Source organism: Lemur catta, chromosome 12, assembly GCF_020740605.2.
Source record: "Lemur catta isolate mLemCat1 chromosome 12, mLemCat1.pri, whole genome shotgun sequence".
Classification (NCBI taxonomy): domain Eukaryota; kingdom Metazoa; phylum Chordata; class Mammalia; order Primates; family Lemuridae; genus Lemur; species Lemur catta.
Genome location: NC_059139.1, coordinates 39,185,066 through 39,202,305, shown reverse-complemented (window position 1 = coordinate 39,202,305; position 17,240 = coordinate 39,185,066). Strand labels below are relative to the sequence as shown.

The 17,240-nt window shown below is 32.7% G+C and overlaps 1 protein-coding gene across 7 annotated transcripts in view; it reads right to left on the bottom strand.

The window, feature by feature from the left end:
* Positions 1-17,240, bottom strand: part of KIF2A (kinesin family member 2A) — a 62,725-nt gene that overhangs the window by 5,565 nt on the left and 39,920 nt on the right. For 6 of the 7 annotated variants that reach the window (XM_045566217.1, XM_045566218.1, XM_045566221.1 and 3 more), the window contains exons 12-19: positions 16,664-16,755; positions 16,164-16,306; positions 15,585-15,789; positions 14,738-14,848; positions 13,308-13,375; positions 8,304-8,454; positions 4,838-4,939; positions 2,072-2,207 (exon numbers count right to left, since the gene is read on the bottom strand). In XM_045566217.1, coding sequence (XP_045422173.1) covers positions 2,072-2,207; positions 4,838-4,939; positions 8,304-8,454; positions 13,308-13,375; positions 14,738-14,848; positions 15,585-15,789; positions 16,164-16,306; positions 16,664-16,755 — 1,008 coding nt within the window. Of the gene's footprint in view, positions 1-2,071; positions 2,208-4,837; positions 4,940-8,303; positions 8,455-9,349; positions 9,464-13,307; positions 13,376-14,737; positions 14,849-15,584; positions 15,790-16,163; positions 16,307-16,663; positions 16,756-17,240 lie in introns of all 7 variants that reach the window. The other variant, XM_045566223.1, reaches the window with a different exon arrangement.

The window sequence follows — 17,240 nt, the reverse complement described above, 5'->3', positions numbered from 1 at the left end:
TCTTACTAAACTGTTAAATTGACATTTCTTCTCTTAATAGTAGGCGATTTCGACTCCCCTTTCCTATTTTACCTTTACCTTAAAAAGCTTTGAAATTTTAAAAGATATTTGAATTTTTAAAAAGGAATGACTTTTTTCCTCATGGTGAGGGTGGATTATTATGGGGGAATGACAAAACAATACATTTCTTGCTCTTACACATTCTATCCTACTATCTATAATGTACTAATCTATCGTCATGTAAGAACTAGAAATAGGTTGGTAATTTGTCAGAGGCAAAATTACAGGCTGCTGTCTGAAGATGAGACATCTTTCTTTAATAGTGGTTCTCACTGGGGAGTGATTTTCACCCCCCAGTGGACATTTTTGGTTGTCACAACTGGTGTGGTGCTACTGTCATCTAGTGGGTGGAAACCAAGGATACTGGTAAACATTGCACAATGCACAGGACAGCACCCTTCAACAAAAAATTACCTGGCCCAAAATGTTAATAAAATCCTACTCCATTACCCTTCAGAAGGAAAGTCTCAATTTCCTTCCCCCTTTCAGAAGTACAATGATGTTTAAAAAGGTAACTTTCTCAAATTTAGAAAGAAATTTAAGGACTTCTGGAGCTAGTGTCTGCTAATATAATGGCTCTCAAACCTCTCTTATTAATCTAAAATTATCTCTGGATGGTAAGAAAAAACTTTAATTTCTAAGAAAGGACTGACTAATGCAGTATCTAGATAGTAATTTCTTCAAAGTTACGGATATGCTTACTATACATAAATTCTGAGAAAATTAAGGAAAGTCAATTAAGTTGAATGCTATATATTACTAAGAAAAACATTAGAGTGCATTATGATCTGTCTTCTGAATAAAATGCATACAGAAAAGCTGATTGTGAATTATTACAGATTAGAGAAATGATCAAGACAATTTAAATCAAGGCTTGAATATGAACATCAAAAACAAATGCAAATTTTGGGGAAACAGTGACAGAATATGATTTCAAACAACCAACTTCACAACCATTCCACAATGTATGTAGGTTGAACATCCCAAATTCAAAAAGCCAAAATCTGAAATGCTCCAAAATTTAAAACTTTTGTGCACCAACATGATGCTCAAAGGAAATGCTCAGTGGACCATTTCAGATTTCTGGATTTGGAATGTTCAACCAGTAAGTATAATGCAAATATTCCAAAATCTGAAAACATACAAAATCCAAAATGCTTCCGATTCTAACCATTTCAGATAAGGGATATGCAACCTGTATATACTTCAAAACATCATGATGTACATGACAAATACATACAATTTTACCTGTCAATGTAAATCAAAAAGTTGTGGGGGGAAAAAAAACACAACAAACAACCAACTTCACGAAGGGCCTGCTTTAAAAAATTAAGCAGCTTATCTGCTGCCCAAAACTAGGAATTTCAATCTGATTTACATTGCATTGCATGTACACACACATACAGTTGCCCACTCACACATAAACAGAGCCAATAGTTTGTCAATGCCTAAAAAATTAGCACATATAAGAGATGCATATCTGAAGCTACACAGATGAACTAATTTAAAAAGCCAAAAAGACATGGTGTGTAGGTAAGTCACATGCTTCTCTTCATGAGTAAGGTAGAGAGGGTAGTCTTAAAAAACAAAATGTTCAAAGAAAAACATCACACAAGATGGTGCAGAAAGCAGCAGCAGACACGAGGCTATTGAAAGATGACCCTGAACAGACCTCACTTAAGAAAATTCTAATAAGCATCAGTCTACCAAATTAAAAATCCGAATGGGTATATAAGATTTACAATTTTGTTATAATACATTTTTCTCTTTAATCACAAAATGTCTTTATTTTCTTAGAAGACTAAAAAAAAGATGACTAGGGAGAATCTGAAATAATACTCCATGTTTTCCAGAAAAAAACAAATGGTTGGTCTTTATACCTCTGGAAAGATGGTGCTAAATAGTGCCCATAATTTTCACTTCAGATGTCCTCTTGCAATATGAAATCCTCCCACTAATATACATACCAATACCAAGCAGATTTCAAACACTAAGATGAAAAAAGAATTACCCCGAAGCTCAGTTAAAATGTCTATTTTCTGCTCAAGAATAGCTTCAAGTTGTGTAGCATATGAATCTACATCATAGTCTACTTCTTCAGTCATCTCTAGGAGAGCCTTTTCATCTTCTAACCATCGAATAGATTCCTAAGAGGACAAAAATTCAATAATACAATAAGCCTCTCTGTAAAACAAACCAATTTATAAATTCTGTTAAATATAATCAAACATACTTAATATGGTATTCTCTAAAATATTAATAGACATAAAACATCTTTATTCACAGATGATAAAGTTAAGAAATATAGTTGACCCCTGAACACAGGTTTGAGCCGCACAGGTCCACTTACATGCCGATTTTTGTTTAATATCAGTTACACAGAGTGTGCCTGCTTCTGTGCTTCCCTTTCCACCTCCTCCACCTCTGCTGCCTTTGCAACCCCTGAGAAAGCAAGACCAATCCCCCTTCTTCCTCTTCCTCCTCAGCCTACTCAACGTGAAGTCAAGGAGGATGAAGGCCTTTATGGTGATCTACTTCCATTTAAATGAACATTAAACATATTTTCTTTTCCTTATGATTTTCTTAATAACATTTTCTTTTCTCCAGCTAACTTTATTATAAGAATACAGTATATAATACATGTAACATATAAAGTATGTGTTAATCAACTGTGTTATCTATCGGTAAGGCTTCTTCTGGTCAATAATAGGCTATTAGTAAAGTTTTGGTGGAGTCAAAAGTTATACACATATTTTCAACTGTGTGTGGAGTCAGCATCTCTAACCCCTGAATTGTTCAAGGGTCAACTGCATTTCCTTAAATTTGAACACAAACATTTAAGATGGGCTGGGCAAGATCACCTCATTTCTCACTTTTACTCTACCTTGAAAGGGGATTTTGGGGAAGGAATGAATCAAACACGTAAATATCAATGAGCAGACTAAGTCTCAAAACCTAAACAGCTGTTCCTGAAACAGGTGGAAGAACAGGCATGATAAAGCTACTAAGCAATCTGATGGGGGCTCTGTACCCCAGAACCTGTAAGATATCTGCAGTTAACATATCCAGTTGGGGCTTTACTTTGATTGGGCCAAGAGCTAACACTAAATTCTAAATACCAGCTCTTCAAAATTATTGTGACTACAAGGGACCAATGGATAGCCAATTTTAGAAGAGTCAAATGACCTTCTAAATAGTAGCTACTCACTATTCATAAATGCTTCAAGTTCATTCTTAACTGATTTTAGGTATGTGGAGTCTATGAATTTCGCTTTCTAGCAATGTCAAAAATCACATAAATAGTAACAAGGCCAGATCATTCTGAATGATACAGCTTTTTAGACACTAAAAATAGGTGCTTTCTAGCTTTTTAGGATGCATACAATCTCAATTTTCCAAACATCAATTCACTTTAATGGCTAATTACGAGACATCACCAGACAAAACTGGTTAACCTAGGTATACCTATCTATTAGAAAATATATATGTATTGATTAGAAACCACAAATATACTCCAATATTTTTTTCTTTTCCTTCAGTTATACACTTAATTTTTGTTTAACAAAACCCTATTTTGAAAGCAGCAAATTCTAACCATGAGACCACCAGGGAGCATCAAAACCCTATACTGAAAAATGGCAGATCATAATATGGAGGAATGGTATGGAGAATTGTAAAAAGAAACTGAATTAAAAGCCAGAACACCCGGTTCTGCCAATAAACAACTGGGAAACTTTATCTATAAAATGGCAGAGTGGGAAATAATTTTCTTTATATATACAACAATTTGATTACAAGTGTCCATTCTCAACTTAATCTAAACACCTTGGCCTCTACAGAAATTCTCATAATAAGAGTTTGATTAAAACCCTAACAGTTTTAATGAATGTACATCCTAATCTGAAATAAAGTGTTCTCTTTCATTTTTGAGCCCTTCATCCAGGTGCTTGAATGACCTAGAGCTGAAGTACCTTAATTTTGTTTACAGATAAACAAAGAATTCTTTAGAAGGAAGAATATAGGTCAATGAGGGGGACTGGATTATTGTTCACTTTTTCTCAGAAAGTATTCATAGTACTACAGGAAAGGGGGAAGCAAGAAAGGCAAACTGACTGTACAGTCTTCATAAAGATGTCCAAATGATATCTTCACTTCCATAAATATCACCATCCAGAATATTTTCTTATTTAAAAAAAAAAAAAGCGGGGGGAGGGAGGTATCATACAGTAAAAGTGCTTTTAATAGGTTGAACACATATGAACACATAATGGGATGAACACCTAAGGAGTCACTGCAACAGGCAGGGACATAACACCCTTCACTCAACCTGCCATGACAGCACAGTGAGAGCAGTAACTCTTCATCAATGCAGTAGTCTACCTTTTCTGCAAAGACTGATACTTCCTTAACTGCTCCAAAACCCTTTAGAAGAGTTTTCCTTACTGTTATCAAATAAATTGGCCTAACATGAGGAAAGGAATGGTGGTGGGCAGTTCAACTCTTCTCTAAAAAAAAGGAACAGCTGCAAAAAACAAATAAAGGGGGAAAAGGGTGATAAATAAAGTAGAACTTTTCACCATGGTGCAAAGAAATGTTGTTCGTAGCCATCATTCATTCTATTCAAAGATCGCCATGTCATATGCCCTACAAATACACATATACATATATACAAACAAGTAGTTTTTTAAAAATTAGTATGATTATTTAAAAAATTATGAAAGTTGTTAGTTAATTTATCTCAAGAAACATTTTGATGAAAGGTCCTTTCTCACTTTACCTGGAACACTGCCCTGTGATCTTCTACAACTTGTTCTTCCATTTCTACCATTTGTGAGACAGCTTCGTGGAAAGTAAACAACTGTGGAGAAACTTCTTCTTCCTTAAAATAAAAATAGTTTAAAAATTATCACATAAAGTTTTTATTTTAAATGTTATAAAAGTAGTTTTTCAATGTCATTTACAGAAATGTCATTTAGAATTTGAGGAAGCTTGAATGGTAAAGACCACTAAAATATATACGAAAGGCAAAGCCATAATTTCTATGGGTCAAAATATTTAATGTAACTTCCAATAAGACAACCCAAACTTAATTATATGAGCACTGCAGAATTACTATAAAAAAGAAATCTCTTTTGGAATACTGCAACTTTTCAAAACTACATTTATTGCAGGCTGTAAACATACTGAAATATTTCCTCAGTACTCTCTACTTTTCACTAACAATTTCATTCATATTCTATTAAGTTTCTTTTCTTAAAAGAGATGTAAAGATAACATCTTTAGGTGATATAAAGATAATGTCTTTCATTACTGTGACTATCAAATTAGTGTTCTGAAGAACTCAACTCTTCCTAAATCTTAATTTCCTTATTATACTGTATAATTTGCTTACCAATTTTTAATGGAAATTTCAATTGACAACCCAAAATTTTAATTCATCAACATAAAAATCACATATACAGTTGCCCCTTGAACAACACAGATTTGGACTATGCAGGTCTATCAACCAAACATGGATTGAAAATACTGTATTTGTGGGATACAAAACCCAAGTCATACAGAAGGTTGACTTTTCGTACATGCAGGTTCTGCAGGGCCAACTAAGGGATTTGAGTGTGACCTGATTTGGGTCTATGCAGGCCATCCTGGAACCAATCTGTATACACCAAAGGACAACTGACTGTATATACAACATATTCATATTGTGGTCTTACATCAAGTCAAAACTACTGTAGCTTAGCTTTCTTTTTTGAGCTTCCTTACCCCAGTGTCTAATGATTTATTTCCTCAATATGTGGCTAGTGATAAAGGCAACCATAAAAAATTTACTTACGATTGTTTTGTAAAATATGAGCAGAAAAAGCATCATTTTTCAAATAAAATACATGATTCCAAACATATGTACATATTTTGGCTAAATAAAATATTATAAGCAGACATTTGACTCATCAATAAGATACCATCCCTAAAAGTTTACAGAATCAAGTTAGCCAAAGAACTCTCCTCTTTGAGAAAATACGCATCTGCTTTTCATAAGAACTTGCTGGCATTTTCTATATTCTCTCTCTCTCTCTCTCTCTCTGATGAACACACACACTCAATACACCTTTATTCATTTTTTCTGGCCACCTACCCTTCAAGCCCTGAATATTCTCTTTCTTTTCTTTGCTTCAAGATACTAAGGCAAGTTCCTATTATTTCCATAAAGTCTACTCTGAATACTTTTGTCTATACAAATATCTTCTATTTCTGTAATTCTAATGCATTTGATTATTCCTCTAATTTGTCTGCCTGCATTAGTTTGATCTCTAGAGCCTATCTCAGATACTATTTCATTTTAATCTACTTTGTTAACACTTAATAAGAATATGTATACATGCACCATTACTTAACTAAAGGCTAACGCTGAACCATCTCAAGATAATTCCCTAGGGGCAGTAAAGGTAATAGAAATGCACTTTCTCAAACATGAAGGCTATAAGAACTCATGATGTCATACTTACAAAAACCCTGGATTAGTTCTGGTCACCTAGCTAACCTCTCCAAATTAACGCCCTGCAGAGGCCCAATAGATGCAAAAATAAAACAGAAAGATATGCTGTAGGGAGTGCTTGTCTTGTTCTGATTTTCCATATCTTTGGCTTGTACCATATCCAGGTGCAATACAGGGTTTGCTTTAAAGATTCTAAGAAAAACTACAGTCTCTTTCAAAACTTCTAGAGACAGGTGATGGACTGAAGCCAAGATCTCATTTTTAGTTCTTTATCATCTATGGTTCAAAGTTTAGAACTTCTACTTTGAACCAAATTTTCTCAATTTTGGAACTACTGACATTTTGCAGGGATGAGGTAAGGAGAATGCTGTCCTGTGCACTGAATGATATTTAGCAGCATTCTTGGCCTCTACCCACTATATGCATGCAGCATCACCTTAGTTGAGACAATCAAAACCGTCTACATACATTTTGCCCTGGGGAGCCAAATCACCCCTGGTTACGAACTGCTGCTTTAAGCCCTGTTTTTAATAGAGAGGGATATGGAACATAATAGTAGTATGTCTATTTGTTACTCTAGAATATTTTGGCCTTAATATCCACTAGAAAGTATTACAATATAACTAAAGTTATACTGTTTTCATGTTCTCAAAGAATATTATATTACGGTAGCAATAAGTTTAATTAATGTAAAATCTGGCTCTGGAATAACAAAGATATAGGCTCTGATCCTGGCTTAAGCACTTTGTTTGTATAATCTTGGTCAAGTTACTTAAACTTCTTAGAATATAAATTATAAAGTAGGGACAATTATAGTATCTACCACATTGAGTTGTTAGGATTAGATAATAAGCAAAATGCTTACCAAAGGTATGTCATGTAGTAAGCAACTAATCAATGCTACCTTTTAACATTATAAGAAAATGTCTACCAAGAAGAAATTGGACTACTACAAAAAATTTAAAAATTAAAAAGAAGAAAAAATGCCACCATAGGAAACTATACAGAATATACATTTTAAAAATAAAGTTAAATAACTTTTACATCTCACAGAAAAGCACCCTCTCAATATATTAAAAGCAATTATGTGAAAGTATATGTATTATTTTAAATTTTATATGTATTTTATTTTAAATTTTGTCATACGTTCTGTCCTTATACAATGAGCATGTATTTTATTATTTTTTCAGTAACTGGGGAATCAAATTTTTAAAGTATGAAATATCATTAAAAATTTCAAACTTATAGAAAAGCAACCAGATTTAATAAATGTTAGCATTTTGCCATATTTTATTTTAATGCAGTGCATGAATCCTTTCAATACATATATGTCCATACTTCTTTTGTTTTTAAGGTTTATTATATATTGTATGTGTAATTCTTAAAGTTGTTTTCCCCTATGTTAATTTTTAAAATCCTCAAATTTTAATATTGGTATAAAAATCAGGAAAGGAAAAAAAGTTTAGATCAGGGAGTTGGTAAACTTTCTTCAGATAATAAATGTTTTGGGTTTGTGAGCCATATGGTCTCTGTCACTGGTGTTGTAGTAAAAAAGCAGCAGGATAATCCATAAGTAAATAAGCACATCTACATTCCAATAAAACTTTATTTGTAAAAAACAGATGGTTAGCCCAAAGGCTATAGTATGTTGACCCCTGATTTAGATGATAGTTTTCAGTTATTAAGTTCTGTTACTGATGAAATGAACTACTTAAGATTAGATCAATTACAATTATACTAAGTCACTCACATTTTGTTCACAAAGAAGTTTCAGATCATCTCTCTGAGGGGAACTCCCCACACCCCACTGTGTCTCTAAGTCATCAATCTGGTTTGGTGGATGGTGCATTATTGGACGGACATCACCAGCAGCGGTTGGATCTACAGTCAATTCTTTCACCCTATAAATACATAAGTGGTATCCAAAGTTAACAAACACCCACGCAGAGAAACAAGAAAATACCAACTATTCAATATAAATGTAATTTAATTAACATACTAAGATTGATGATGTCACCTTTATAGGTCAAATTTATCTGAAATCTGTGGAAACACTAAAGGGATGTTCGGTTGTTTAACTTTAGGTCACTTTATTATTACTTCAAATATAATTATTGTGCACAACAAATAAGAATTAGTGAAGTATGTAGACTCAGTATTTCAAAGAAAATAAGAAACTGTTGTTGCAATTAAATTATACAAACTGAAAAACATTAACAGTGGCAATTAGGTCAATGAATGGATCATTGCCAAAACAGAAAATTTGACACTTTGCAGATTTTTAGTAGTTGCAATGCTCAATTAAATTAGCTATGTGTGAAAAAATTTTATTTCCAAAATGTATAAAGATTATAAGATTCTAAGTTCTATCATTTAAAAAATGTTTACTCATTATACTTAAATTTACACATCTGGGAGAGAGTACACTTTCTAAGTCAGTATGATCCTTATTTCCTTGTAGACAAGGAAAGTTATAAGATCATACAGAATAAAGGTAAACTCTTCATTTCAAGCAAGACAATTTGTCTTTTAATAGTAAATGTGCAAAAGTGACATCATCCTTAAAAAATATGAGAGGGAAATAAGAAGCCTGAATTCTAAATCAACATTTTAAAGAAAATAAATTAATAAAGGACATAAGAATGCAGATCATGCAGTACAAATACCACCTGGCAAATGAAACGATAATGAAAACTAAAATGGCCCAGGACAAAAGAAGTAAATGAAATGTTTATACAAAGCACAGTTCAAAAGAAACTATTAAAATAAACATCTTAGGTATAGAATGAAGTAGACCTGGTAATTGAAGGAGAAAAGTCGTCATACTCATAAGAAGGAGAGAGATCAGGGCGACTGCCACTACCCTGTGAGAAGGGAATGTCTGATGGACTAATTCCAAACTCCTTTACTCTGCAGTACCAAAACAGCAACAAATTAAAAGAAAATGCTCTTGTAAACACAGCAATCACATTGCAAGTTTTCATTTAGTTTTATTTGTTTAAAAAAGGATATAATATTGTGACAATGTATTTAGAATATTATTTCATAAAAAAACAATTTAAAGAAGTTTTTAAGAAGTCCTGATCCCCTACTCTATAGTCCTAAATCCTTCCTTTTTGGTGTATTTTCCCCTTTCTCACAATCCTTCCTAGAAGTTTAACTAGATCACCACCTAAATTTGAAATGCCCCTTATTTAACTACACAATGACATGATCTAATTTTCTAATGTGGTCAGTACCATGACTATTTTGTTTATTATTAATAGCATTAATGTGACCTCAACATTTTTGCAGTTTTCAAACAGAACACAAGGGAATTAAGTCCAAATGCTCTAAGGCATCCATTGTTTGTAATGAATTAACTTGTTTGCCATGCATCCACCAAAATGGTATTAGCTATGAAACATCCTTGGTCTAACTGAGAAAAATATTCACTCAATTTTCTGTGGTTGGTGATTCATATGAATCCTTGCTGAAGAACAGCCTTTAGCAATGGAATTTCTAAAAAATTACTTTTGCTAACATCTGTAATAGTTACATATTACTTTTCTTTGGGCCAACCCCAGTTCACAGCAATAGGTACTATTTATTAGGATTAGTAATTTTTAGGCATTATTTAGTCCTTACAACAATCTTGTGATATTATCTCCCTTTAATTGATGAGAAAAATTGACTCAGAAAAATAAAGTCTCTTACCCAAGGTCATTCAATGAGAATGTGGCATAACTAAAATTAAATCCCAGCCCTGAGTACAAACCCTATGTATTAAGCACTTCAATATACTAACCTTATTCTCTGTTTCCCTTATCACTTCTCTCAGGTCAAACTAGATGAAATTCCTTTCTTTATAGATTCAAACAGTCAAAAACCAATAATATATAATATAAATCAAACTAATATATTTCTTCTACTTTTAATCATTCTTTAATCTATTGATAATATCTACCGTCGAAGGTTCAGTATTGGATTCATCTGCCTTTATCTTTTAAAACAGTCACTTTGGAAAGTTTATTTACCACATATGCTGACAAATCTAAATTTCTAATACTAACTGAACTCTTTTCACTGCCAGCCCCATTTCTTATCTGCTTCAGAATCTCCTAATTTAGACACCCCATTAGCCCCATGCACACATTTCTCCTCTATCCAAACCTCTCTTGCCCAAGCCAAACTATATACAGGAATCATATTCCTCAAATATGCTGTTAAAAACTCTTAATCACCCTTCTACTCAAGACCTAATCACTTCAATCTCTTCTATAACCCTGAGATTGTACTCTGCTTCATGATAAGAGGCTACTGTCTGTTTCTCATATATATTATACTATCTTTTTTTCCTTGAGACAACCACTCCTTCCACTCTAAAAGTTTTCCCCTCTACTCTCTTCTAAAATACCTTAAATTGTCATATGATTGCAACTGGATTTGTCATTTTAATCACTTAGCAGCAATGTGTACTGTTACAAACTATCCCCTAATTCCCATAAAACACTTTCAAAGCATATGATTCTGACTAAATAAGGATATGAAAAAAACATTGCTTTCATATCTGTCTAACCCGAATTTTTAAGACAGAACTGCTCACTAAAGTAGCAACAGGAATAATGATAAATGCACTTAATATATTCTAGGCACTGTGCTATTTCACACAGATCACCTCTCTTACTCCGCAAAACAATCCTTTAAGATGGACATGGTCATTAATCTCTCCATTCTAAAGATGAGAAACAAGGGCACAGAGAGGTTAAGTAACTCTCCTGAGGCTTTGCTGCCATTAAGTAGTAAAGCAGGTATAATTTTGTTTTGAGAAGTAACACTCTTCAATCACTATGCTAAGTCTTAAAAACAAGAAGTTTAAACACTTCAGAGATAACCAATTCCTAAAAATATGGAACTTTTAATGTAATGGTACCTACCACCACCTCAAAATATTGGCCTAAATAATGTGAGGTAAATTTAATATTAAAGAGGAATGAATTCTGTTTGTAAAAAAAAACTGTAAAAAAAAAAGTTATTGATTCTTAAGGTCATAAAACATTGACATGAGCTAGCTATCAAGGGAGGATGAAAATCCTTATTCCTAGAGATTTGGAAATAAAAGTAAGACAATTATTTGTCCCAAATGGTTAGTCATGTTGCAAATTAGTTACATTATACGGGAATAGGTTAAAACATTTTACTTGACCTAAATGAATCAAAGGAATAGTCAGACACACCATTTTCACAATATTTGGGGTGGGGGGATCCTTTGCAGTCTGAAGTCTTAAGACACTGAGAGGTTTTGTTTGTTTTAATTCTACAATATGGTAAGATTCTACTACACTAAGCTTTTCTTCACCTCCCTGATGAGCAATTTTGAAATAAGAAGCATTTTAAATTAATTATAAAAATTCCACATACCAAAAATGTTAATGACAAAGATCAATTAAAAGTAACACAACAAGGGTTTGCAGCTAGGAGCTCATAATTCAAACTTCAAAAGGGATTAAATTTTAAAAAATACAATAATTCTATATTTATAAATGTCCTATTACATTTTTAAAGAAGCTATTATATTTTAATACCATTTTACAAAAAATCAATAGGTTTATACTTTCCAGAAGTATTTACTACCATGTAAAAAAATCTCTTCAGTTGAAACAAAAGCAACATGATACAATAGAACAAAGGGTTTGATCCCATTCATGTAAAGTTCAAATACAGCTAACTGTGTTGCTCAGGGATACATTCATGGGTAGTAAAATTATTTTTAAAAAGAAAAATGAGAAAATTATTCCACAGAAGTTGGGACAATGGTTATATTAAGGTAGAGATCAGTGGATTTAGGAATGTTATTTAGGATTTGTGATCAGGGAAAAGCACATGGGGAACCTTTTGGGGGGCTGATAATGGTCTATTTCCCCGTCTGATGATAGGAGTTTTCAGTTTGTAAGTATTCATTAAATTATTCACTTATGTTTTGGGTACTTTTCTGTATGCATATGCATTTCACATTTTAACAAAGGATTAAAAATAAGACTTCCATAATGATTAAAACAAAGAAAGAGGACAAATACTTTTGTCCAGCAAACTTAAGAGAATCTCTACACTAGAAACAGATTCTAAAGAGGAATTTTACCTCTAGGTTAAAATCAGAAATGTGACATATGATAACAGAAATTTAAAACTATATAAGCAGTCATTCAAAACAAGAGCAGTGGGAAAAAAAAAACCTATGGAACAAATATAAATATGCCCATCATAAGTTAAAGTTTCAGGGGCATTTCATGACTCTAAGGAATAAACTCCTTTAATAGCCTATAATGCATTTTGTCCTTCCATCTGGAATAACCCAGTTGTCTATTGATGCTTATAAACTATTAACATGAATAAAAAAATGTAACCAATAGAGAGGACCAGAAAGAACTGTGCTATAACTTCTTATTCAAACCCTAGATTTCCCATACATAGCATTTAATATTACCAGGAATATTTTTCAGCATAGCGAAACAACTTAAGAAACAGATGTCCCTTAATACTCATTTACTTTAGTCTTAATATAAGAAGAATTTGCATTCTTTCCAAATTATACATTTTCTACTTATTTTTAGAACTTGACAAAATCATTCTAAATATCATCTTAGAGAATAACATGCAAAAAAATTTCATGAAAATTGAAAGAACAATGTAGCAAGATTTGCCTTATCAGATATTAAATTATACTATACACTGCTCTACTGCTACCCTCAAATTTCAAAATAGAGAACTCTCATACCTATTTGCATATCTTAATGTATTAAGAGTATTTTCACAGGATGCCATTCCTGGAGAGATTGTGGCAATCTACAGGGAAAAAAATGCAAAGGTAAAGAAAATGTTATAAATCATCAAGACAATAATACTGACATAAAGCTCACTGAGGTCTAATTTTACTGTGGTTATTTAAAAATAAAGATTTATTAATGATATCTCCATTCCAAGATAATTTGCTATCTTATACCCATAATCAGATAATAAGATAATAATTATAAAGCCCAGTTAAAATATAAACAACGCTGAAGGCACAAGAAAATGATCCAAATCTAGCAGAAAACGGAGGAGGTTAGAAGGGAGTAATACTGAGTGACTGCCCCCACACACCTTTTTTTTTAAAAAAAAAAACAGCTTTTTGCCAGAGGGCAAGTTCTGCTGCTATCACACAAGTTAATAAAACTTGAGTAGAAACTTGCAGTCTAGGCCAGGTGTAGCAGCTCATTCCTATAATCCTAGCACTTTGGGAGGCCAAAGCAGGCGGATTGCTTGAACCCAGCCTGGGCAACATCGGGAGACCCTGTCTCTACAAAATATTTTTAAAAATTAGCTGGGTGTGGTGATGTGTGCCTGTAATCCCAGCTACTTGGGAGGCTGAGGCAGAAGGATCACTTGAGCCCAGGAGTATGAGGCTACAGTGAGCTATCATCAGCTACACTGCACTTCACCCTGGGTGGCAGAGTGAGACCCTCTCTCTAAAAAATAAAAAATAAATTAAAAAAAGAAGACACTTGCAGTCTCCCCGGTTAAGCAACTAAAGGACATAGTTTGGGAGTCAAGATCACAGCAGCTGGAAAAGTGAAGTCTGTCTCAGAAAGGAGAGAACCACAGAGAGGGAAACCCTAATTTTACATATAAACTGCACAAATCTCCGGCTGACTCCTGAGTTAGACATACACAAAGCAAGCTACAAGTAACACAGCTAAGTCTAAAATAACTAAATAGAGATTTCAATTCCAGTTGCTGCCCACAACAGGGGAGACAAGAGTTTATAATAAGTTAACTTCTGTTTAAACAACAAAACCCAATTAATATTCAGAACATAAAAGAATCCAGCATCTCTACAAAGTATTCATTCATAATACATATGATATAAACCCAAATTACTAGACATATGAAGATATAGAAAAGTGTGACCCATACTCAAGAAAAAAAGAAATCAAGAGGCTAGCCCTAAGCAGACCCAGATGTTGGAATTAGTAGAGTAAACTGTAACTGCAATATAATCCTCTTTATCAGACTGGCAGGGATCAGATCTTATCACTACATCTCTCACAATAAAATGATTCAAATGACTGTCATTAACATATATTATAAATTTTCCACAAATAATATGTAGTTATTCCTTCAGGATTAAAATAAAACAAATAAAGCAAAAAACAAATGCAAACTTACCATGCAGGTACGAGAGTTTTCACCTATGAATGAATCTCTTAACACCTGAGTGAGTTTACTTGCTCGAAAAGGAGTATGAGGTTTATTTCTACCTAAGGCTCTGATGCACTCCTGAAAATTAAGAAAACAAGTCTCACAAATTAAGTTTTCTCATAAAGAGTAATCTTAATTTACATATTTTAAAAGATTTCTTACTCCAACTCTAATATTTAAGGTCTGATCAGCTTTGAAAATTCTACTAACAGTTTCGTGGCATAGTATAGATATTCCCGTAAGTGCTTAGCCAAGAAAATGAAAAATGACAACAACAAAACCTACTTTATTATTCCAAAAGATACTTCTAGAAACTATGACTACTGTTTAAAAGTGACAGGCAGTAGGATAACTGTCAAAAGTTAAAATTTTAAAGTGGCACTCCAAAAGAAAAAACAGATACTTTATTAGTCTTTATCTTTGCTTTTCTACTAAAGGAAGAGATATAATAACCCGGCCTAACTTTTTGAAAGCCATTCCATGTTTTTCTGAGAAACTATTTCTTAGTTCGAGTCTGTGGTTATTGCCCTCCTATAAGAATAAATGACTGATTTAGGCCCCTTGGAATCTACCTCGGTAGCCTCAGAATTGGCCTGCCAACTAACATATCCTATATCCCATCTAAAAGAATGAATAGTGTATGTAAGGAAAAATTTGGGGTACAATAAAATCTATAACTGTAAGTCATAAACATCTAAATTTTGAAAACCTCTCTTTTTATTAGGTAAAACCAGTACTGTTTTGAAACTGAGTAAAGAAAATGAAAGTCAAAAGTAAAAGACCTTTCATGATTAAATAAATATATTTTATTTACCTTGAGTGCTAAAAGGCTTTTATTAATTTCAGCACCTTCAAGCCTAGTTTGCCTGTCTGCACTGGAAGTATCAGCTCCTCTTTCATTTCCAGCCAAATCGATGAGAGAAAATTTGCCATGTAGTTTTCCTTTTCTTCTAAGAATAATCTGAAACACTGCATGGCTTCGAGATGAATGGGCATTTGCAGATGTTTGACCAGATGTTCTACAATGTGATTAAAGACATCTTGATACATAAAAACTTCAATTTACATGTTCAAACCACAGTATTTTCACTAAAAACAATAACAAAAAACAACTATTTGACCAGTTTTCATCATTTAAATGGAGATGAGATATTTTCAATTGATAACACTTAAATATAACCAGATTTATATAATTTAATCTGGCATATTTCTAATATATTTGCAGTATAGTATCAATATAATAGAAGTCACTCAAATTTACAGGTAATGAAAATTTTTAGGAGCAGTGACTTTTACTTCCAAGGTGTCCTGAATGATATCCTCACTTTGTTTTTATGCTATACCTGAAGTATCTAAAACTAAAGTTTCTTTTCTTAATTAAAATGAGATTTACCTGCAACTGTTGCCTATGTCAATGAGTTTCAGTACATCTTCAACACATTTGACCTCCCGTTCCTGTAATCCCACCACTTGAACCTGCTGTTTTCCATCTTCTAGAACTCTTAGTTTTGTTTTCCTATTTAGCAAGTCAAACACCTAAGAAAAACCATATTCAAATTAGAAAACTAGATTTACAGAAAAAAGAATCAGTTCTATAGAAATGAGCCAGAGTTTGAAAATATTTCAGAGATTAAAATAATAATAATTATTAGAATAACAATAATGCTCAACATTGACACTGGAAAGTTTCAAAGGACATTTTTAAAAAATCTTACAACATAAACTCTAACATAAAAATCCCATATATACATAAAAATATGTGATGGTGAAGGCTGAACAATAATATGAATGTACTTAAAGCTACTGAACTTATAGTCAACATGTTAAAATGTATATTATGTACATTTTACCACAATTTTAAAAAATAAAAACAAAAAACAAGTTCCCACTTACCTTCCCACTATAAATTTCAAAAAAGGTTGCATATACTTGAAGTTCCAGCTTCTTATAGTTTGGCTTCTTTAGCATTAAAAAGACATCTCGAGCTACCAAGAATTTCATATATAGAAAATTAGATAGAACAAATATTTTTAAAAAGCAACTCAAATTTTCTATTTTTAGAAGAATCAGTTAATCATTACCTACTATAATAATACCAACAATAAAAATGAAGACTAAAGTGAATTTAATTTTACAAAAAAATAGTAGTAACTGAAGCTTCCATATTCCATAAAAGGATGCTACTACTTCTTATAAATAACATGAAATCATAGATGGTCAAAATAAGGTTATTCTCATACCATACCAAACAGCTTTTTACAATTCAGCTGTGCAACAATTAATACTAACCTCCAAAAATGTGCTAGAGTCCACCTACACAAATAAAATCAAGACTTCTGCCTCCCAAAACTCAATCTTACAGTTCATTTCAAGCAATCTAATAACCTGTAACTATCATAATATATAGTAACTAAAGCATTACAGTTGGTGAACAATATAGTCAAGCCTTATTTCAAAGCGACCTGAATAG